This window comes from Pleurodeles waltl, chromosome 7, assembly GCF_031143425.1.
Source record: "Pleurodeles waltl isolate 20211129_DDA chromosome 7, aPleWal1.hap1.20221129, whole genome shotgun sequence".
Taxonomy (NCBI): domain Eukaryota; kingdom Metazoa; phylum Chordata; class Amphibia; order Caudata; family Salamandridae; genus Pleurodeles; species Pleurodeles waltl.
In genome coordinates, this window is record NC_090446.1 from 109,034,966 (window position 1) to 109,059,823 (window position 24,858).

Genomic DNA, 24,858 nt, shown 5'->3' on the forward strand with positions numbered 1-24,858 from the left:
TCTTGACCCATAAATTGGTTTCAGATTATGTGATCCTGGGCAAATATTTTAATTCACTGAGCCACCATTTTCTTAATCACATATGAGAGCACCTTCAAATATGGGAGTTCAGCACGTCTGCTGTACAAAATGCACCCTTGTTTGATTTAATAGACTAAACGCTTGCTCCATATATAGCACAAATCTTGCCACATATGGGATACATATGACCGCTGACTTTCCCGTTGGTTCATTAACCACATCATCGTAATAAATACATACCTGAAGCATGAAGTGGTAGCACACTTATTTGCAATTAGCAGATTTTCCGTTGAAATAGCCACAGCATTTCCCACTGATGTGGTTTTAATGATAGTTTCTGCAAATATTTGTCATTTGCATATCACCAAGTAAAATGTTCTGATTTTGTTTTGCCCCTGTTTAAATCTTTGTTTGCATTACACTTCTAATTTACAAAAAAAATGCTCTTTCATATTTCCTGGTATATTTTTTAATACTTGTACCATTTATTTACAAGGCGTTTAAATGTTGTATTTTAGGGGGAAAACCCCGAGATCTTACAGCCTTTTTGTTTCACTATGATTTTCAGGCAGTTCACTTGCCAAAAACCTCTAACTGTAATAAAAAGAAACGCAAACACCATTTTCCAGGAGAAGATGAGAAACAATTAGTAAAAAGACAAACTGACATTTGACCTCTGTCCTTGAACAGACATCAAATGTGTCAAGTTAAAAACAAGATTTAAAGACGTCTTTATTGCTTTTTCACTTTCTGAATGACAGAACACCTGTTCCTTCCAGCTAAAGTTCACTTGCCTGAGTAGATGCTAAAAATAGCTCAATCTGATCAAATCTGACTCACCATAGAGAGTGGGTGAGTAGATTTTTCAAGGCCTGATGTTGAACATGTACTTCCAGTGAAAATGCCCCCTAAAGCTGTTTTCAGAGTCGCAGGGCTGGCTGTTCCAAAGGAAAGCATTGGGATACAGCATTAAGTATAATACACATTACCCCAGTAGGAAACGGCTACAACTTTAATTTTTTCCTTTCGAAATATTTATTACAGTTCACTAGTGAAGTTGGGTTTGTTATACACATTTTGGAAAGGTGACTTTTTACTAAATTCACCTTTGACTTTCCTGAGGTCACTGAAAGCTAAATCTGTGTTTTGCTCTCAAGCGTCTGCTAGCCAGTAATTAGTATTTCAGTGGACATGAATGTGATGTGAATTTGTTCCCAGGTTAGCCTGAATGGGGAGAGAATGACCCCTCTGAGTCTGATAGAATATGCAAGGGGGGCTTTTGACATTAAAGTGTCAAGTCTTGCTTGAATGTTGTATCATGTTGGGATTTTTCATATAACAGTTGGGACACACTTCAAAAAGGCCACCCTTGTCACAGATAAATGTTAGCTGACACTTTGGCGGTTTTCTTCTGTTATTTCCACAGCCAACCAGTCCCCTTTCGCAGAGGGCCACTTTTGAAACTACAGTATCCCAAACTGTTTGACAGCTCTTCTATGTTTACGTATAGTATTAGGGGCATACTTCAAAGGGGGGGGGGGGGCACAGAATGCCAAAACAATTTGTGTACCACTGTCTTGTTGCTGAAAGCTCAACTTTGTTATACCAGATATCTGTCTCTGAGGTTGGGTACGGAGACTGCTAAAAACTGGATTTTAATGTTGGATGTGGAGGTCACTGGGATTACTATAGTACACACAGTCCACCCTAAAGTGCCATGTTTAGTGTCTCAAGACTTCACCTTCTTGAAAATCCCTGAAGTGTCTAAGTTTATCCCTGGGAGCCTTACTTCAGTTGGTTAGGACATTCTGGGGGGTCAATCCCATCCACATGCTTGTGCCAACGATAAATGTGGCAAGGTTAGAAGATTACTTATTCTGCTGTCTGAGACTAAAAAGAGCTTAGAAGACTGGACCTGACCTCCCTCTTGTACCCAAGACGAAGAAGTGCACTCCAGTGATCATAAAACTGACCTGTTAAAGCTAAAGAGGCACAACAAGTGACAAGAAGCATTTTCTTGCACCAGACCAGTGGCCACTGGACCCTCATGGTGACCTCTGCCTGCCATCCTGCAGGTCTCTGAACACCTCTTTTGGGGTCTTTAAAAGAGTACTCCTGTGGTGGGTTTGGATTTAAAGGACTAAAGTTAGAAAGTAAAATCTCTGACCAGAATTAACCTGGTTAGTGTATCAGACCAGCACTCCGTCACATTCGGTGTCAAATGGTCCCTAGGTCCTGTTGCATTATGATCATTGACTATCATCTGCAATTTGTGCTTCTACATAAAATTTTACATTTCTGGCTCCTCTTATTGGATTTTTGTCATTTTGGTATCATTGTGTTTATTAAATTTTACTCCAGTTTTGTAATTCGTTTTGGGATTTGTATTGTTTTGCATTTCAACGTTATCACTGTTTTAATATTACATAAATACTATACATATTGCTTCTAAGTTAATCCTGTCTGCTTTGTGCCATAGCTACCATGGGCTGGAGCTCAGGTTTATTTAGTGACGGTAGTGGTTTACCCTGAAAAGGACCGTGGTTATTGCTTATACTCCAGTTTCTTACAGTTACATTCATCATTCTTTTCTTCAATTCTGGATATATTTACAAAGCCAGACTTGTGCACTGAAATGTCTTCCTTTCTTTAGTAGGTTAGACATTTGATTTGAGCTGTGATTTGCTGCACTAAACATCTAATGTTGAACAACCTACCTCCCTTTCCCAGATTCAAGGAGGCATTGAGACTCCTTGACACTCAACCTTGTGACTCGCATATAGTTCAATTTTGCTTTTAATAAACTTGTAGGGACTTTTCATAGGTGTGTAAGCCGATTTACTTTGACTCTCTATATAATCTTTAGGATGTATACAATAATGCAAACTTGTTTAGTGGCGAAGTTATTTGCGACTCCTTTCTTAGTAGTGCTAAGCATGAAAGAAGTGGTGGAACTTGGTTCTACTGTCCTTAACGTTGGCAAAAAATATTGCTTCAGCAATTACGGTAACACAAAGATGTAACACACGCTTTCTCAATCCCTTCCTTTTGCACTCTCCTGCGCAACATCTAAAGCAAAATGATTGACATTAGTCTGTTGACTTCACAATTCATTTTATCATTGTGGAGACAGTTTATTGGTTTATATGCAAGTTTACCGTCAGCAACATGATCAATCTTGGGCAAGGTCAGTGGAAAAGAAAGGGATGCATCTTTATTTTTTTGCGAGGTGTGAATGGCCCACATCACTTTCTTATTAGTACAGAAAGAAAGAAAGAAATGCAAGATAAAAATATTCAATACTGTCACTGTGACTTTCATACCCTATCCTCCAAATGTACCTTACAACCAAGGCAAATACTCCCCTGGTCCACATTGAAACTGTTTTTAGTTTTGTGTGGATCTTTAATGCTGTCTCAAATGTCATCTGTTTGATCATATAGAAGTCGATGAAACATTAGGTATGAACTAACAACCTTCTGTCCTTAATATGGCACAGACTCCCTCCCTTTCCAGCCTAGACAATTCCAGAGCTGTTCTGTTCTGTAAAAATTAAGTTGTGATACTATTTGATTGGAAATCAACCCCAAAGTGAGAACAGCCAGGTTCGCAACCTCCTCAAAGGACTCTGCAATAGTTTGCTAATAGAGGGTACTATATGGTTGTTCAAATTTTATGCATGGGTGATAGAACAAAAAAAAGAAATGGGCGATCTCGGAATCCTCCCTTGGAAGTCTTTATCTGATGAGGAAATTTAGCAGGGATGTGGTGAAAGGCTGGAATGATGTAAAGGGTATAGCAAGGTTTCAAAGAATATTTTAAGTCTGTGAATATAGTGACAATCTTTAGAAAAAAGAATATGCAGCTTGTGTGACCAATTTGAGCAGCGTGCACTTCGGGTAATTGACGGCTCGCAACAGCTTTGTATAATATGCATACAGCATATATGCCTCCTAAAGAGCCAGTGTAATTTTGGAGACTTGAACCATTAACATAGTATATGAGCTCACTATTGGATATAGGTGCGTTGGAGAAGGCAATCTGTGGCTTAATTAGATGGGTGGTAACCACCAGTAAATCAGGGGTATTCCTAGCTTGGGCTGTTGGTGGCAAGGACTTCAGGTTTAGACTACGACAGCAGACCAGGGTATTGAGAGTGGAGCCGAGGAAAGTTTTCATGGAAGCTTTAATAAGATGGGCAATAGCTACTACTGATCACAAACAAGGCGGGAGGCCTGCAGCTACCGCATCAAGTGCAGATTAATAGGAAGCCATGGGTTTCTTTTAATCTCCTAGATCTTACACCAGTACCTCTTGGAAGAGTTGTGGAATTCTATAAAATATTTTCTCGTCCAAGGGACAAGATGTTTCTGTAATCTGGTTGTGCTATAAAAAAAAATTGACTTGTCTTTTCTGGTGCCCTGCAGAGATGTAAAACATTATACCCTCATTTTTCACATATAAAAACTCTAATAATCACTTCTGATTATTCAGGATCTCCACTTATGCCAGGGTTTAGATTCCAGTAAGTGTCTGGTTTTGCTACATTTGTTTAATTTTATAAAGGTTGTGGTTATGAGTTTAGCAGAATTCCTGTATGGAATTACACTCCGCACAGCCATGAGCAGGTCATTATTCTTACACCTGGAGTTACCGGGTGTAAGAATAGCAGATGTATTCCTACACTTGGTATTATTATCAAATGATAAAATCGCTTTAGGGATCTTCTCCTTTGGGGTCTAGACCTGGTTCCCTGTTCCACCTAACCATCAGCCATGTTTGCCTGTCTTTGCTTATAATCTGGGCATATAATGCCCTCCACTGCCATCCTCCCTACTCCTCCGCACCAACTGCAGCATCCAGCTCCCGTTTTAATTCCTGCCAAGAGTAGCTTTTTTATGTGAGTTATAACACCCACAGAAAAGGTAATACTGTTCATAATTATACCCAGTTACACCAGGTCTGCACAGTTAGTCCCTCTTTCCATGGGGGCTCATAATTGCATGGTACTGATGAAGTGTTACTGCAGGTACGAGTAACACCCCGCCAGTACTGTGCAACTCATAACTGGGGCCATACAGGGGTTGGATGTGGGCAGTAAGTGGTAGTTTTAGGGCGGGTATGCCTTGTGAGTCTGTGTCCATCCAGTTTTAGTCTTTAAAGTTTTGGAGTTTGACAGCACAAGCATGCTCCCTCCGCCACCTTCTTTTGCGGCCACCATTAGCACCTCGTAAACACATGCTTCACCTCCAGTAATTAGCGGTCTGTCATTTACCAATTTTTAATACAGCTTTGCTTTTACCAAAACTTTTTTCATTTGTTTTTTCAATGTTTAACCCCTGATAACATATTAATGACCTACCGTTAAATTGCCATTGCCATATTTGACAATTGGAGCAACATGAGGGAATTAGTCAACCTGTGATGCATTATTCCGTATAATAACATTATCACATTGTTGTATTTATTATTACAGCCTCATTGTGATGTTTTCAGTCTCACTACAAATTCGCTCTATTTAACACCTTGTGAGCACCGTTTGAGCACAGAGAACTTCTAGACATAGCAGCAAATTAATATGTATAATGGAAAAGAGGTTTTTTTTTTTTTTTTCCCCTCTTCAGCAATTTATTTTGCTTCTGAACTGTACTACTATCGAAGATTTGTTACCTTTTGAGTAAGACATTTGCATGAAGAAGTATTGTTCCTGCCGCTTAGGAGTATTGTTTCTTATGCCCGAAGGGTAATAGCATTATCTTGAGCATGCTATGGCCAATTACTCTTTTCCATCAAACAATCTCCAACATTACTTGGTAATGCTGATCGCAATAATTGTTTAACATCAGCCCAGCAAGGCTTATAGTACTCTTTTTGTGGAACTTCTTTGGGTTACACGATTGTTAAGGAATTGTTTCATAATGTTAATGAGGTAAGTAGGGGATCATAGGATATGAATTGGTAACCTTATCACTCCTGTGGTGTCGAGTATTTGATCAAAAGTAAGAGGCCACAATGGACATTGGCGCTATCAAGGTCATTGGAGGGAGTGGTATAGTGAAAATTGAACGTGTTTCTCTCAAAATATACCTAGCTTGAGGGTTCGGAATACATCTCAAACTCTCCTGGGTAATAGTCGGACTGGATGCCCTAATCTGTCTAGCATCTGTATGGTTGGGTGCTAAACAAGAGCTGGAAATGTTTATGCTATTGTAGTGTCCGAAGCTCATCAAATATGTTCATCATCCTGTATCACCTCGCTGTCAATTGTGCCTGTGTCCCTTGTGCTAACTTTTTGGTAGCCCTGCCCTATTTCTAGGCCAGGGCCTGAATAATCGTAAAAATGTTGCTCGATCTCCAGGTCTAGTAACTTGAATAGTCTGCTTGACCTAACTGTAGTGTACTTAACACGTAAACTGGTCTTAGATTGTGTGATCCTAGGCAAATATTTTATTTTGCAGAGCCACTTTTTTTCTTTGTTATCCCATTTGAGAGCACCTTCAAATAGGAGAGTGCAGGATTTTTGCTGTACTAAAAAACTCTTTTGTTTGGTTAAATCACCCAACCGGTTGCTCCATGTATAATAAGCATCCAGTCCTCATTTAGGATACACATGATCCCTGACTTGCCTCTTAGTTCATGAATGGTACTACCGTCAGGGCAGGGGCAGGAGTGTTTCTCATTTCATGTTTAAAAGCTCACTTTAAATAAATTAGTTAATAAAGGATGATTTGGTAGTGCACTATCTTTTACAGACAGTAATGTTCCCTTTGAAATGACCAAAAACCTTCCCACTAATGTGCAGTTTTACTGGTAAAACGATATAGTGTATAGATAATAATGTGTGAAAATTAGGATTCAGAAAACATTTATCATTTGCACATCACCCAGTAAAGTGTTCTGATTTGTTTGTACAAAAAATGGGCTTCCATAACTAATGAAAACAGACACCCTACAGCCTTTCATTTCACCCTCTTTGTACAGAATGTTGGATAGTTCACTTTACAAAATACTGGTACTCTCCAGCCAGAGAAACAAAAGTAATTGTAAGAAGACGTAAACTGACTTCTTAAATCTGTCCCTGAATACAGAGCAAATGTAACAAGATTAAAACGTTTTAAAGGCATCTTTTTTTCTCTTTTACTTTCTGAGTGAACAGAAATACCTGTTCTTAGTCAGCTCCCCTGAACAAACGAGTAGGCTCTAAATATAGCTCCCCCTGATAAAATCTGACTCGCCATAGCAAGTAGATTTCTCAAGGCCTGTAAGGGCCATCACTGACGGCCCTCACATGGGGAGCATGGGGAAACACTAACATCTGAGTGCTTCTCCTTCTCTTCTACTTGTTCTCTTTTCTCTAAAGTGGGTAAGAAAGTGGCAGCAGTAGAAGTGCAACTCTCATCCTGTTCCTCAATAGGGTAAACTTGAATTTGAGTGTTTTATGTATCTCTTTCTTCCCTTACTCCAAAGATTTGTTTTACTTTTGTTGGCTTCTTCATTCCAATTTAGGGTGATATGCCAGTGCTCTTTGAGGTTTCAATCTTTTTCTCAGGCATTCTAATTCAAGGAAGATTCTTCTGGAAAGTATATTCCCACTCATTAGTGAGACCCACCCACTGTTTTATATACTTGAACGTGCTTTTTCCACTTTTGGGGTACATTTCATGGGTGGGAGTTCGTTTTGCTAGAGGCTTCTCCTGCTTTGACTTAATCACCCTATATTAGTTTGCGGGTCAGGCTCACAATCAGGAAACCGTTTAGGTGCCCACCAGCCGTGTGCTGCAGCTCATACGGTGGAGGGAGTTGAGTAAGAAGGGTAAACACAGTAACACAACCTGATGGCTGTTTTCTAACTGATCTCTTGAAGGAAGGTATGGAGGCATCTTTCACTGTTGTACACTCTCTTGAGTTCTGAGTTCTCTGGTCATACCTCAAAGAGGCTTGCAAAGAAGGATCCCAGGCAGCTAGATTAGCGTAACTCTCACATTCCCCCATACATCCTAAAGGTCCTCTGTATTAGGCTCGCTAGCCTATCTTCTGCACAGTATCCTAGAGCCCATTTCGTCAAAGTTATGGCTTGCATCTAACTCCTCTTATCCTGGAACTCCACATGTATCTACCTGCCCAAGCTGATTTGTATTGTTGCCACCTACCCAGATGCAACCCTCTACTGTCTTTAACAATACCAAGAAGAACATGTTATACTTCACATAAAACATGACGCTTAAATGTGCTCTCTCTGTCTGGCCAGATATGTGGGCACTAAGAAGTCTGAACTAGTTTATTGAGAGAAACAGTTAAACAATCTGGATCACAAGATTGAGAAACAGAAAGTCAGTCCCCCTACCATGGTGAGCATCCAATGCCGAAACCTCCCTGACATAAGGAGTAATTTATAGTTTTTGTTGTTGTTGTTGTTCAATAAGAGGCACCAGTAGCAGAGACAGGTCTGAAACCGTGACAGTTCATTCATAGCAGGTATACAACATAATTTTGAGAAGGTTTCAAGTTGACAGTCAAAGATACAAGAATGTAAACTTTTTAGGCGCAGATCAATCTTATTCTGAATTGTCTTTTAGTACTGCAAACACGAAAATTAAAATGCTAGATGGGATACTGATAGGTACTACTATGGTTAGCATGGGCTAGCAACATGGCTTCAACAATTGCAGTAACACAAATGTATAACACACATTTTTCAAGGGATGTGTGTAGCAGATCAATTTATGGTACTTTAAGGGTACAGTTGCTAATTGAGAACAATTCTTTGCTGATCGGGCCTAAGCACAGTCTGAATGGCAGGTTTGTCTTTCTTTTCACTAAACATACAATCTCGAGTGCATAAATTCAGATCCCAAAAACAAGGACTTAGCAGAGCAGTTTATATAGTGACTGAAGCTGGTTTCAGGGCTAATAACTCTGCTCTCAATATTGTTGTAGTTCAAGCTACTGATAAAATGTTTTGACGAGGGGGCAGTACATCTTCACGGTGTTTAATGATTCCCTCCCCCCCAGCATATTAGACCGTGTATACAAACTTACCCTGTGGAAAAAGCTTTTAGCCCTGGGGATTCCACCTTTGTTACTCCCAATTGTCGCACTCTATACTTCTACCTGGTGTCATATCTTTTAGGATGGAAATCAGGTCTTTCATCGTCCATTACAGCAAATAATGGGCTAAACAGGGTTGTTTATTGGTCCTTCTTTTATTTCCCCTTTACATATTTGACTTATCAGTTTGTGGGTGATGCTCCTAAGGTGGGTGGACAAACATTGACCTGCTTTTACTGTATGCAGATAATATTGCGATATTTGATATGACCCCTAAAGGCTTCCAAAAGAGACTAGAAAGTTTATGTAGGAGGGCATTTTAAAAAAAATTAATATGCTCAAAAATAAAGTACTAGTATTCGAGTGAAAACACCATCAGGGAAAAAAGTTCTGATGGCAATTGAGTAACGAAAAAACTAGAGGCTGCTTCATTACATGTATATCTGGAGAAAATATTTAGCTTAATCCTAAATCAAAGGAATCATGTATCAATCATATCTAGTCCATAAAACTCTGAGTCAGGCAGACTGATTGAGATTGTTTTATAATACCCATTGTTGTAGAAATTTTTCCTAATTACTTCTGGTATATAGCTTAAAGAATCCACCTAGCATTCCTTTTGCAGTAAAGATGCTGTAAAAAGTTGTCCTTTGTGCTAATATGTAATTTGAACACGGTATGGCATCAAATGCGATTTGCTTAGTACTTTGTCTCCCGAAAATGAAATCTGTTTTTTTATTATTTGTACACTTACATGCATGTTTATATAATCTGTAATTTATTAGATACTGAATGTAGTTGATGGATGGGGATTTGGGGCAGTGCTCATTTATATATGGGTGTGTGTGTGTGTGTGTGTCTCTCCAGTAGGAGACTAAATCAATAAGTATTTTTTGTACCTTCTTGTTTAGGAATTGTTTCAAAAGTCAACCCAATTCAAGCATCAAAAGATATTGAGACAGCAGATAATATCTAATGTGATGGTCTGCTTCTTAAAATGAAAAGGCCATGTTTGATCCTGTACAGAAGAAACTAGTATCCCACCTATAGCTTTCCATTTAATGGTTTGTCTGTACTAGAAACCCAGACACAATGTATCTGGCACATATATGCAGTCAATTAAAACTGGTAATATATCAGTTAGATCTTAATATTCTTTTTCTCAAAGTTGTGTTTATTAAGGTTTTATAACACAGAGAACATTTTGCCCAATTCTACTGTCAGTGCAAGGCAAAGACTTGCATCTCAAAATTCCTGCCTCTATAGTGTAATACAGTGTACATCGACCGCTTGATCAGCGGATACTCGTACATAGTCCATGTTAACATCACACACGTGTGCCCAAAGTACAACATCAATGTTAGTACCAGCCCCCTATCACCATGTCTGCATATGCCCTCTTCATTGGGGTTGCTGTTCAATACATTCACCTTTGACTAAGATAAAAAAACAAGTAAACAAATCAGATACAAAGTACAGTAAATACGTGAACGTTGGAGTGGACACCAACATAAATGTCTCAATGTGGTTGAGGGCATCTGGGCGGGGAGGCCAAGGACGACCATAAATATTGCGCTGTATAATCCCAAGGGGTCGCAATAAGCTGTCATTTTTAGAACTGAAAGAGATGTAAAGCTTGAGTACTTGGGTGCCAAGTTGTCAGCGGGAGACCCATAGCTAAATATGACACCAAAGGTCCCCACAGGTATTCAAAGTTCTTAAAATTATCTCTAAAAAATGTCCGACACATGCATTCCATAAACGTCAATACCATTAAGAAAGCCTTGGAGCTTGTTGCGTTTGCCCCCAAACAGAGCCACATTATTGTTTGGTCCCCCTCTTATTTGGTGTGCCACTGTTGATACTCGTAGGCCCAGCAATGCAAACACAGGTGCATCTGGGATTGGATATCCCAGCACCTCTTTAATCTGTGCTGGTACTTTGTCTAGGAATGTGGGTAATGTCGGACAGTCCCACCAAATGTGGCGGAAGTCCCTCTGTAGACCACAACCTCTCCAGCACCGATCTGGTGTCCCCCCAGAATATTGCCTCTAATTTAGTGAAGTATAAATACCAGTCATACCTCACTTTATAGTGAGCTTCCCTCAAGGGAGTGGAGTGGTCGTACTTCTGTATGTCTTTCCATAGTGTTTTCCAGGCACCATCGGTATAGGTTCTTCCAAGGTAGTTTCCCCAAAATGACACATGACGGGCCTTGAGGATACCAGGGTCTGCATCAGTAGGGCATACAAATAGGATATGTTCCCTTTGGACCCCCATTCCTTTTGACAAATTGTTTAGTAGGCGTAAGTTCCCTAGTAGCTGCCTGTTTATTGGGTGTGTTGCCCAGTGCTTAAGCTGAGTGTTATGGTAGTATTCTGTATCTGGAAGTTGAAAGTTTCTTTTACAGTTTTCGAAAGTCAGAATGTCCCAATTGTGGAAAAGACCTACTAGCATTAGGCAACCACCACACACTCCGGGTGTCAAATGGTCATGTTGATGCTGCTGGTGGAAAGGCCTGGTTAAAGTGGATGGGAGTATGTGGGGATGGAAACATAGTCCACCCTGCTTTCCTGTTCACTGCATCCCATACCGGAGTGTTATTTCTGTTGGCGTACTTAAGTAAGCATTGGATGGGGTTGCCACCATAGGCTTCCAGAGAAAGTCCCACATGACCCTCCCCACAATTGCCCTGTCCATATATTGCCAGTGTTTGTCTGAGTATCGAAAGGACCATTCTGCAATCGCCTGTAATTGGGCAGCTTGATAGTATAGGTGAACATCTGAGAGTGCAAGGCCCCCTGCTGCAATGGGGAGTCGCAATAGTTTAAATGGTAGTCTTGCTCTGACTTTCTGCCATAGGAAACACGTAAGCAATGATCGGAGAGTTGGGATACCGTCTTGGCAGCGCTTGATATAGGTATAGGATCCTAGGCAGGATCATCATTTTGGCGGCTATCTGATAAGTATTTCCATAGTTAACTTCTCTTGGCTGGGGAGTTTTGTCCCTTAACATTCTAGGTGACAGTGGTGATTACCATGATGACCAGTGATTTGGCTCAACTCAAAGAAGTAGCTCATCAGTCGTCTTACCTCCACCTCCACACCCCAGCCCCTGTGAATCATGTGTATATCAATGAATTCTGTCATCCCCCTTGACAAACTCCCCACCCCGCCCCACAGTCACGCCTCCTACGCCCATGATACTCTTGTATTCACTCTCTGAACATTAGCATAATTTACAACAAATCAGTTACCTTGTCAACAGCAGTATCCCAAGTGAGATAACATTGAATACCAACATTACTCATAGGGGATTATTTGGTCTTTCCCTGCTATTACTTTTGCCTGTATGCACCAATTCACTAGGGTAGCCAGGCCGATCACAAAGATGGAGAGTCTGAGTACATACTGCATGGATGATTCTCCTAGCTAGCTCCCTCCACTTTGTTCACCCAGCCAGGAGCACCACAGTCCTCAGAATCTCTCGGCTCGTTTTGCTCCGAGGGCCTCCCAAGCCACCCAGGTGGGGGTGACCCATGAGGCCAAAAACCCCCCCCTCGGGGTTCCCTCCTCAGAGTCTCTTCCCATGGGTTGCCTCATTTCTTTGGTTGTCGGATTTGATGTTGCTGCTGCCACTGCAGCCCTGCGATAGGGCCCTGGGCCCTCTCTGTGGAGGCCGCACCAGACACCTCCACCTCCAGGCCTGCGGGCACCGGGAGACCCAGCAGGGTCATAACATCTGTTATCTCAGTGACATGAGGAGGCTTATTATGAAGTTCAGATGCCAGTCCAAAGGTGTATGTCCATCGATACCTGATCTTCTCCGATCACAGTTTCTCTTTGACTGGGCAAAATTGTTGGTGCTTGAAGAGCGTTGCCAGAGCTACATCCTGAAACAGGGAGCAAGACGCACCTTGAAATGACGCTATATCCAGTTTCCGTGCTGCCCCCCAAATCGCTTCTTTTGTCTTAAACAAATGCATCTTGACAGGCTCGTCTCTAGGGTGCCTCCCCAGCCAGCTGTGGTCCCATTCGATGAATCCTGTCTATTTTCACTTTGCTGGGGCGCCACCCAAGAGCTCTGAGAATAGTCTCATTAGAAGTGCCTCTAAGTTTGATCCTTCCGCTCCCTCCTCTAGGTTTCTAATCCGAATGTTTTCCCTCCTAGACCTGTTTTCTAAGTCTTCACACTTTTGCATGGTCTCTCACAAGTGGTGCTGTAGGACGGTGTTTATGGTTTCTAGATGGCCTATCCACTGATCCCAGCCTATAGTTTTATGTTCAAGATCCAGAGTGCGTACCCACGGAGTCCATGTCTTGCTGTAGTGCAGTAAGTTTGTCTGGTATATCGGAGTGCAGGTTTTCCAGAGAGGAAGACAGATCCGCCCTAAGTTCTTCAGGGAGTTTAGGTCCTCCTTAGTAAGGGACATTTTGTCTATAGAGGCTTGCGGCCCCCCTGGGACCCGAGCTCCAGTTACTATAAAATAGTTTGAGACCCTGTTCGACTGCTGTTTTTTGGGAGGCACATATACTGCCAAGGCTAGCAGCGAAGGCAGTCAGAAGCCCACTGCCCAGTCCCCGCCACCTTGTTAACTTATTTGAGCAAGGGGAGTAGTCCGCTAGTCGCTGCGTCTTAGTTCTTTTTTAGGTGGAGTGTTGTCTCATCTGTCTTCAGTTCTCTGATTTTACCCCTCCCCGGCGACCTTTGACAAGCAATGTGGAATGCAAGGCTGCCCATCATCGTGTTTCAAAGCACCATTCCATCTCCCTCTTCCACTCAACTCCTTACTCAATCTGTTGTTTATCTTAGCACCCCATTTTCCTTCTTATAAGGCTCTCCGGGTCACTTCTCTCTGCCCAGGTTAAGCAGTCCCTGCAGGCCCACTCTGCAAGCTCCGACCTCCATTGCCGCTGTCCCTCTGCTCCTTCGCCTTACTCACGGCCCACTCGTCAGGCCGACATCGCTCTTCCTCCTCCAGCTGCACTACAGCCCGTGCAGTGAAGTCTCCGATTGGGTGCCTCATGGGGCCCTGCTCTGGCCGAGGCACACTTGCTCACTCCTCTCGTCCCTGGTGGGGCGCTTCTCCCCCACCAGTGCCCACGATCAAACCAGCACTCGCTCACTGGGTTGGGCCTCCTGAACTGGCCTCCCCCTCGCTCCGCTGTCTCCCCTCCCCATCCCCCCATTGCAAATTCCGCTCCACGCAGGCCCCGGCCCGATGACGGATGCTGCTTTTCTACTGTGTTCTTGCTCTTTTGGGTCCACACGGCCTTCTTGCGTGTCTTTTCCAGGTTAGGCCCCGCATCACTTTCTTCGTTTTACTCTCCGTCCATCCACGCCATTGAGAACCTGAAAGGCTCCCACTGCATTCCTTCCTCCTTCTACTTGCCTGCATTTATCCACTTTTCATGAGGTCGCTACCCATTTGTGCTGAATATGTAGCCGAGCCGTCGTGAACCACGATCCGACTGCCATCTTGGTTGGGCCACCTCCGCCGGTCTTCATTTTTTAACCCTACCTCAAGGACTATACATCCTGAAGTGGACAATAATTAATTGATTGGTCTGCAGAACACCCTTGTAAGTTGTTTCCTTTGCTTGATTTAAAGTGTGCACTAGTTTTTCCAATCTCTTTATATGCCTGGTATATTAAGAATTGAGGAGAGGTCTTTTTTGGCCACATTACAAGCAAAGTCCTATTCTTCTTTCTTTCTTTTTTTTTCCTCTTCTTTTTTACCATCAGTCAAAGGGTTCTGCACTAAATTCAGTTGCATACATAGGTGTTTTAGTTACATAAGACTTGTTTCCTGGATGGTTCAGTTATGCACTCCATTTCGAAGATCGTTTCTTTTTTTTTTTTCCTCTTGACGTCTTTCCCGGGTACATGGGTACAACTATTAATCTGTACAATCAGTTTCAGAGGGTCTCTTAAAGTGGCAAGTCTTGCAACTTGTGCTAATCCACCTTAAAGACCTTTATGAAAAACTTTTGCAAAGTCAGATGAGAGGCTTGAAAGAAAAATGTATAATTCATGTATCAAGAAGCTTCTTACATTTTCGGGACCACTGTCAAACTTTAGTTCAGCTAATACAGCCAGAGTTGAGCTAAAGTCCTTTTTTTTTTTTTTTTTTTTTTAATTTTTTTTTATAGTAATAGAGATTGCTTAAAAGCAGCAGTTTCTGTTATGAATTTATAATTACCTGTGAATACATTGAACTCGGGCAAAAAATAATTAGTCCCAATTGAATCCCTGACTCTGAAAAGCAACACTTGGCATCCCCATGACCAATCTCCTAGTCTGCCCTGCAGTTATAGCCTAGTCCTAAGGGTAACTCAGTTGTGTAAGTATTGAGCAGAACATTCCAGTTCATTATTTAAAAGGCACGTAGGGGTCATTCATGAAAATTGAGAAATGTCTTTTGTCCCGTGACAATACTCTCTTTCTGCCTTCTCTCTTCTCTCCACCCCCATCACCACTCTTCCTTTTCCTTCGGCCTTATTATGATGCTCTCTGAATAAAGTAGGCTGTCCATAAGCTTGAAACCTGGTACTTTCTTTACAAAAACTTTGCTTTGCTTCTTAAGGACACAGCAACACAAAAGGATGATGGACAGAGTGTTGAGACTTTTCAAACACTCACCCCCAGTCACAGATCTTGGTTTAATCCATTGTTCTTTTGCTCACCATGCCACCCCAGTTTGGGCACATCTGTGTGCAAATCAATCTTGACCTTGTTCCCCATGGGAACAGTCCAGACCGAACTTTGTTTTTGCATTTGTTTAAAGACACGGGCATATTTGGAAGGTTCAGTCACATAACAATTTCCATTACAGCATCATACTGTCTTGCCCAGTTCTTGTTTCATTAAGTGCCAAAGTACATGCATTGGGGTCAAGGAAGAAGGGGAGACTATACGGATAAATGATCAGAGCCCTTGGGGAAAATACCTTGGTTTGCTCAAGTTAGTGCTTTTGGGACCTCTGTTTTTAAACATGACTAATGACGTTTAGTAATATTTCTTTTCTTCTCCATAAACTAGCCCAAAAGTGATTCTGCTTAATGCCTGAGGTTAAATCAACCTTCAAATAAAAAATAAATGATATTGGTGCCATCAGCTTTTAAGTTCAGATTCTTAGACTTGTGTCTGGCACCATTGTGGTTGGAATATGAAACTATTGCATGGATCATGTTATTAGACCATTGTGGAAGCCAGCTTGTCATCCCACGTTGACATCCCTGATCCAGAATTAGAATTATGCTCTTAGCCAGGTCCTGAAATAGCCAGCGAATCCCATATGCAATATGGATCCTTCACCAAAATCGTGAAAGTGCTTGAAAATCATTAACTTGGTGTTTCCCATTAGATTGAAGTGCTGTGAAATTAAACCATTCTAATCACAATTTGAGTCCTGCATGGAATAATGTGCCATGGAAAGCTATCAATGAAGGTGACATAATGGGACAGACTCCAGTTTTGGCAAAGATGTGAATAGCTTGAAGTATTACATCCCCTCCTTTTTATTATTGTTCTGCTGTACACACACATTCAGTACAGACTAACCTCTGGGATCATTCCTTTAAATATTTTCTGTTACTCAGAGATAACTACCTTTTAGTGATGAGTGAATGGTGGACAAGGCCCAGTCAACAGATCAATGTACAATTGAGGAAGAAAGAGTAGTCTGGGGTACAGTGGATGCATAGCATTAAAAATACAAAGACAGACATTTGATAGTAATGGATAGAGACTGGAATTAAAGTATCTGATGTAATTGAGGATAGATAAGTCTTTTCTCAGGAACATGTCCGAATAAGTATTCATGCTCAGTTTGCGAAAACCTCATTTATGCAGTCCCTTTCCTATATTGTTAGTTATTATACACTTATTTGTGTCTTTGCTTGTAGTCCACTCTGGTGTGCCTGGGGTGTCCTTTGCTGATCTTGTCTCACCCCTTCTGGTGACAGAGAAGCTGCAGGCTACCAAGATGCAACAGTCAAATATAGGTGAAAAGAATTGTATGAAATGAGGATTATTCTTGATTTATATTTTTTTTACTTGCATATTGTGATTCTCCATAATTAGTGAAATTGTAACTTGTGCGTGATGTGGCATGGCTACATTTACCAACTGTCTATTGAACAGCATTAGGATTGTCTGAAAACAGATAGACGATTCAACATGTTATAGAAATTGTAGCTTTTTACAAAGGTATGCAGCTGTTGATAGTCTTAATAAAGCGATCGGTTTCTAAGGCTGTATACTTAAAAATTGTAGTGACTGCCTGAATAGTTCTGTCATGTCTCCTAATTCCTCTGTATAGCCTGTCATTCCATTACAGTGAGGTGGGTGATTGAAATTGAGGGTTTGCACTTGGAGCATGAGAGAACTCTTACAAAAATAATTATACTTTATTTCATACATAAGATTGCGTCACAGCAGCTAATTTCCTGTAGACAAAAGCTTTGTGGGCTTGTAATGAGGAATAAGGTTCTTGACAGGGGCAGCATGCTGTTGGCTCCAGATGCCCAACTTAGAAGGGATTACTATACAATGTGTAGCCTTTTTCAAAACTTCAAGAGCGCTCTGTAGGGTCATGTATGGTCTAATCTGCTTCATAGGCATGTTTACTCGCTGTAAATATTCAAGCTGTGGCACCAAATGTTACACACATTTCATAAATGCAGTGTCCGATCCTGCTTATCATTGTTAGGTCAGTGTGGTCCTTTTCCTGTATAGATCCCAGCTCTGGCATTGCTTCTGTTCCTAATTGGGTTAGAATTAGGCATATCTGTTGCATCCACAGGTTTTATCCACCCAACAATCGTTAGGAGCAGAGGGAGAATGAAGGGAGAAATGTCTGTTATGTCCATTCTAATGGCATTACACATCCTTCTGTGCAATGTGCAAACAGTTTTGTCCATACAGATGAGAAATACATTTTGGATACCATACTATATTTTCTTAAATAATTTGATTAAGGTATTAAGACGTCTTGTACTAGTTGCTGATTTCTTCGTACCATTAGACTGGAGATGGAAGTGACTTTTAATAAGTGTGAATATATAGGAAAATGTGATGCTTACTACAGAGTGTCTCAAGCATATGAAGAAGGAATCTGGAAGGCTTGTATTCCTGATTTGTCTTAAATGTTCCCCAGAAGAGCACTGCCTAAAAGGCAGAAGACATTTCTTTGATCTAGTTAAAGGTGTCTTCCCAGATCCTTAACATTGTCAAAGTGCGTTTAATTTTAATAATACAGTCTGAATTGGATGGTATCTCACAATGGGTAGTACATGGCTTTAAATTCGAAAGTGCTTCAATAGTTCTGTAAGGGAGCATGTGTAAGCTTTACCAATGAGTTCTCTGTTGCAATATTGCCTTAAGTGTGACAGAAAGTTGCAGGTTTTGGCTACTTCGATAAGTGCTATTAGCTATCCTCTTTTAAGTCTGCGTATGCCAAAAAGAAAAATGTTTGTTGACAGGAAGGTGGACGATATAACCTCGTTTTTTGCAGCCTGTAGTAACACATTGCAGTTCGGAATCATGGGCAAGCATTAGGTCGTTTTTGGACCTCCTCATACTTTTCACTTGATGCACTAGATCGTTATTATCAGCATAGTACTAGAATTTCACCTTCTGTTTCCCAAGTGACCTGGGCAGCTGTTGTATGAATATTTTCTTTTTGGGCAAAGAAGATTGATCCCTAATGTCAGTTATTGCTAAGAAATGAAGGTCTGGATAAACCTTTTACTTTTTCTCTTTGAGCAAGGCAAAATACATTTTTACCAAAACATTCTCTCCTTGCCAAATGCTCAGTCACTCAAGCAACAGTTAGTGTGCAGTGGTGTCCAAAGGCAGGCATAAATGCTGACAGTGATAGCAAGATTGGTTACCATACAGCATTACAAATCCTTCAAGACATTCTTGAAACCGTTTTCAAATGACAAAGAAACTTTGATTTTGGAATGTGTTAATATTCTGACTCGTGGAGTTTCATAAAAAGATTTACGCTTTATTCCAGATACCCAGACATGATCCAGATGAGACAAAGTATCCTGTTTACCACTGACTGAATCAATCATTTTGTTGGAGACAAACCCAGTAGTCTCACCAATGTCTTTAGACCTGTTGTAAAGCAGCATGGCTAAAAAAAAAAAAAAAAAAAAAAAAGTGCGTCATAGTGCTTTTTTTTTCTTATGGCAGGTTAAGTGGGGCAACACGGTCAAAGGGGGGAGTGTGGGATGAGCACACAAACAGCAGGAGGGAGCATGGTAGGGAAATGGCAAGTGGACAGTACAAAAAACAGCTGGCCGCCTCAGTTTTTCCATATGGTGGGTAGGGACAACAGAAAATTGGAGGGGTGGGATGGGAAGAAGCAACACATACTGGACAGTAGGGTGAGGAAGGGGAAAAAGCATTGTGGACAACAGGAGGGTGAGAGTAAGAAGGGAAGAAGTAGCATAGACAGCAGGATGTCGGAGGGAAAGTAGCAACACAGACAATGGGGGTGGGAGGGTGAAGAAGTAATATGTACAGCACAAGGATGGGAGGGAGGAAGCATCACAGGAAGAAGCATGAGGAGGGAAGCATGAAGCAACATGAAAGGAAGAAAAAATATAACACCCCTTTCACAGTGAGAGCAGCACAAGGTCACTAATTAACATGAAGCAATCGGTATTTGACCATGCTTCAGACTAACAATACAAGTGAAGTGGACATGTTCTGGATAATTAGTTGGTGTTCAAATAACAGTGAAAATTAAGCCAACGAATACTTGGCAGTGGGGGGGGGCGGGATGTCGTCAAGTCTCTTGCAGTAAACAGTATCTCTTGCAAGCGAGAGCACATGCATGACCTAAAAATGATTACTTCTGGATCGGCCTCCACAGCCTGAAAGAGATTACCTGTAAGATTGTCATACAGTAGGGTCAGTACCTTACTGCCAACTGTGCCATCCCTCTGGAGGTGAACTTTCCCACCTTGGAGAGATTTCTATCTTACTCTTTCCACAAAGCCCCACTCAAGATGTTTTATGAGGTGATTGCTGACTTTCAGATCAGTGTGTTGCTCGTGGTTCTCACTGGGAACCATTTCTTTGCATACCTGATAAAAACCTGTTATTCACTCTTCCAGTGTCTGGGAAAAAAACAGGTTTCCTTCATTCACTGCGGTAAAGTGGGGGCAGGGGAACACCAGCCTGTGTTCTGGCGAATAGTGATCTGGCACCACCTTTTGGGCTCCGAAACAATGAAGGAAGTGGGATATTGTAGATGGTGTTCTTGCACCATTCACCACAGTCATCTGTCAGCCACAGGGCAAAGCAGGTCGGGCTTGTGAGCGACTCTCACAGAGCCACTGTGAGCACAGCACCAGCTCACATTTTCACTTTGAGAATGGACAGTGCAATTTTGAGCAGAGAGTGGGAGGAAAGGAATGAGTGTGGGTTGATGGTGGGGCACAAGGCATTTATTTTGGATTGGGTGGGGGAGTGGAGGGTGTTCCTGAAGGGGCTCCATCAACTCCACTGGCGGAACGGAATTTATCATCCTTGCCTACACAATACCATTTTAAAATGGTGAATGAAGTAAACCGAATACTGAGTGGGCATCTTGAAATGGTATTATGCATACTGTGTATTTTTTGTTCTCATCCAGTTTGGCTGATTTCTTACATCTAAATGTGGTGTGTTGAAACTGCAGAACGATGATTTAGTATGAGCCATATCATTCTAAGATGTTTTCCTGGTTTAGAAGCATTAGCCTTGTGCGATCTGCCACATGACACATAAAGCGATCAGCAAGTAACAGTACACAAGCACTGTCTAGGGAGACGCCACTTTAAAAAAAAAAAAAAAACGGAAGGGGGCCGAAGGATGAGAAAGTTGAAAATTTATGGACTTGCCCACAAAGCCAGGCACTGAAGTTCATTTTCAGTTGAAATGCCATCACTCAATGGCAATAGAGGCATGTGCTGAATTGGATTTGGTCCATGCTGTATTCTCTAATGGCCTTAAGATCAATGTGAATGATAGTTGACTTGACTAATGGCTGAAGAGGGCTGCCCCCAAAGCCAATGTATGTATGAAAATGTATGAATGGATTTTTATTTTTATTTTATGTTATAATAGTTTTCCAGAAAACGGCGTTGGTCCTGACAGACATAAAAAGCAGTTTAATCCAAACAGCTAAATGTTATGCACCTATCTACAAATATATGAGATTTTTTTTTTTACAGTTGGCACAGAATATACAGTCCACCCTATTAAGGAGTAACAAGTATTCTCAGTCTAAAGCTTCTAGCCTCGGGGGAGGGCAATTGACACTAGACCCTGGCTTACTGTTGGAATCTGTGGGATTCCATGTAACAAAATTCCTGTTTAGAGTCTTTAATAAAGTGCAATAACAGTTCACCCACTGGGGCCAATTGGCTTTCACATGTTCTTTTCACCATGAAGAAAAAATTAGGCCTGCCTCTTTTGTAACATTTCATACTAGACTTGTATCTTTGGCAGTTGATGTAACTTTTCCCAATGAACAAATCAAGCTTATATCCGTGATTACTGGCTTGTCTCTGTAAACCACTTGAGCCAACTGTATTGATCATAAGCTTTCCCACAAAGCAAAACAAGCACTCTCAGTGGAAGCATGCACAGTCTTTCCAATCAAAAGTGAGTGAACAGAGGCTAAACCCCTTTCTCAGTATTACTCATTAAAGCTCCTTGGGGATCAAATAAGGTCTTGCCACTAATATGCTGTCACACTCAACCTAAAAAGGATTGATCATACATGCCCCATAAATTATACAGCAGTTATTAACCTCCGCCACAAGGAAAACTGTGTTTTGGTCAAGAGGGTGTAAGCAGTGAAATTAGTGAAAGACTTCCTGTTGCCGAAGGGTTCACATGGGGTTAATCTTGCTCCCAATATCTTTTTCTTACATATAAATGTTATTGTGTGGGAACTTTGCCTGTTACCAACAGACACCTTAAAATAAAACCATGAACGTAACCCAATATCAATATATGCAGACAGCACTATAAGAATTTCCAAAACTTCTCTTTATCTACAGACATTGCCAAATACATTTGAGCAATTCAAGACGGAGAAATATAAATAAAAGAATCCAAGAACGATTTCCCAGTCTTCAGTTCTTTAATATATTAATAAGGGGTGGCTCCTACACAATGGCGGAGGAGCGTCGCCCCACTGGCTAAGAGCCAGCAGCTGTCAAATAAAACAATATTTGATTATTATTTTATTTTAGAGCTACTGACTCAGCCAGCATGCGCAGGATGAGGCTGGCCCATGGGATGGGGAAAGAGAGGGAGGAGTGGAGTCAGTGCACTAAGTGTGCATGTCAGTTTGGCTAGCCGTCTGAGGCCTGCCAAACTTACATGCGCATTTGGGAATCTCCAAACCGGCTGTGTTCCACCACCAGGTGAGAAACCGCACAGACCCCAGTGCACTGTCTCATCAGTTGACCATGCCGCTCAGACCAATCCTGGTGCTACTCTTATGATAAACATGGCATGAGAGCAACAGCAGGATTGAGTGGAGAGCCGGTGCTGATAACCCAGGGCCTGCTGGGACACCAGGAGAGCAGAGGAGCGAGGTGATGGTAAGGTTTTTTTTTTTTTAAATGATTATTTCCCCCATCATCAACCCTCCCTCTCCCTGGCCCGCCCCCATCTTGAAATTTGCAGCAGCTGCCGCTGATATTAATAGCAATTTTGAGTTGGTCGAGCAGCAAGTGGTATGCCAATAAGATGTTGGTCCGGCTGGTTTCTGAAAAATTAGCCAGTCCTGGTTAGGACATGTCTTTGTGGTTGGTCAGTTACTTCATCTCTGAATACCTTTGAAGCATAAGTTGAGTTTCCCGTTTCAAGTTGGAGCACTTACTGCAAAACACTGAACACACAAGAAAATGACTGTCAGAAGTCTTGCTTTGCTCTTAGAGGCTCTGTGTTCAGACAGTTAGGTTGGGCTTCCTAGCACTGTAAACTATTTTTTACAAATTGTAAGTTTTGACCAGAAGCAAATACATTACTCTGAAATATTGAAAGGTTTAACATTTTTGCCGATTCTCACCTCTGGGGAAAATATTGTTAAATCTGCTGTTTTATTAAGTAGGTATCACATGGCTTCTAAAAGTTTTGTTGACATGCAGAATGACACATCCACAACGTATTCTAGTACATTAAGAGCGCCTGGGCTGTGGGAAGACAGTACTGAATAATTAATTGCCCCCACCAAATGGGTTGTTCATTTAGTAGTCAGGGCTAAGGAAGAAGGCTGCTTTGTGTTAATCTTCACAGATTCCTTCTCCACATTACTTGTGTTTGAGTTTAATATGAGCGGCAATCCATATGTGATGTTTGATGTCTTTGGATGTGCTTTATTATGGTTGAATAGCCCAGAGTAAATGTAAGAAAGAAAGTTGCTAAGTCAATCTAAATCCACAGACCATTGGTAGAAGACCAGAGCACAGACACTTGGATTTGAGTACTGAAAACTTCTCAAAACATGAAAGTAAACTGTCTTTATGTTGTATGACATTTTAGCAATTAGAAATGTGACAATTTGAAACCGGTTTCCTGAAATTAAATGTTGGAATTAAGTACTTTCCACAAGGTTCTCGTAAATGGTGTAAGTTTTCATGGTGGTCCCTGGTACTATTTTATGTGTGTTCTTAGAAATAAATTTCGAGAAGTTTTGTGGACGATGATGCATGTGCTAACATGAGAACCTTTTGAGGGGTTCTTGTATTTAATGCCACCTAGCTATGATGTTGTGGTGAGATCTTAAAGCACTGTATTTATGACTTTGAACAGATGGTAGCATTCGCTGTGATGGTTCATGCAGGAATAGACCAGAAAGATACACTGTGTAAAGGAAACAATGCTGAAAACCTCGGCTATGGTAATTTTCACAAGTAGCATTGTAGGGTAAGCTCTGTGCACTAAAACCTAACTTGCACACCTGGCACACAAAATAGTGTTAAATAGAATTGGTAAATAATTTTGACTTTGCCCCATTGTGCAATAATGAGTAATACTGGTCCTTTTACTACTTAATATTGGCCTGTTTGCTTCCGACTCATGCAGTATTCCTTAATGCTGGCTAATAAGACACTCATTAAAAAACAAGTACAAAAATGAAGGACTTTTGCATTCTGTTCTTTGTTTTCCTATGAAAATAGGTGTCTGTTTCCTAACTTGGGATAATTCTTTGGGTCGTGAAGGGGCTATAGCCACATATGTTTTAACATTTTTATCTACTTTTTCTAAATTTAAGAATTTTCTCTTTATATTTTAGAAATATGGCAAGTCCACGAACAAGGAAAGTACTGAAAGAAGTTAGAGTACAAGATGAAAATAATGTAAGTGTAAATGATGAAACTTATAAATAGTTAAAAGGGAACTACACACTTAGTGTTAAGCTTTAGAAGTAATTGTTTTAAATGGGCCAGTGTTTTTTTAAAAAACATTGTGGTACACAGTATACATGTTTATGCAAATCTGCTATAATTGTGTTGTTCCTGTGAACCAGGGTTTGTAAAGCGAGCTGGACCATCATGATGCTTAAAAAGCTGTTTTTGTTTCCCTGAAGTATAACTACCAATGCAGACTGTGAGGGAAACCACACTGGAGAATTTAAGGGTATAGGCCTGATTAGTTTGCTTCTTGTCTGCCTTTTGCCCACTAAGCAAGGAGCGTCCTGGGTATCCTCCTTCATATATCAAACTCATTCAACTTCAAGAACCCTTTGCGGTTAGAAAAATGAGAGG

General features: G+C 41.2%; 1 protein-coding gene across 3 annotated transcripts in view; it reads left to right on the forward strand.

Moving 5' to 3' along the window:
- Window positions 1-24,858, forward strand: part of ARFGAP1 (ARF GTPase activating protein 1) — a 181,541-nt gene that overhangs the window by 17,202 nt on the left and 139,481 nt on the right. For all 3 annotated transcript variants that reach the window (XM_069243193.1, XM_069243195.1, XM_069243194.1), the window contains exon 2: window positions 24,387-24,450. In XM_069243193.1, the coding sequence (XP_069099294.1) occupies window positions 24,391-24,450 (60 nt within the window). In that variant the 5' untranslated portion in view covers window positions 24,387-24,390. The remainder of the gene's footprint in view (window positions 1-24,386; window positions 24,451-24,858) is intronic.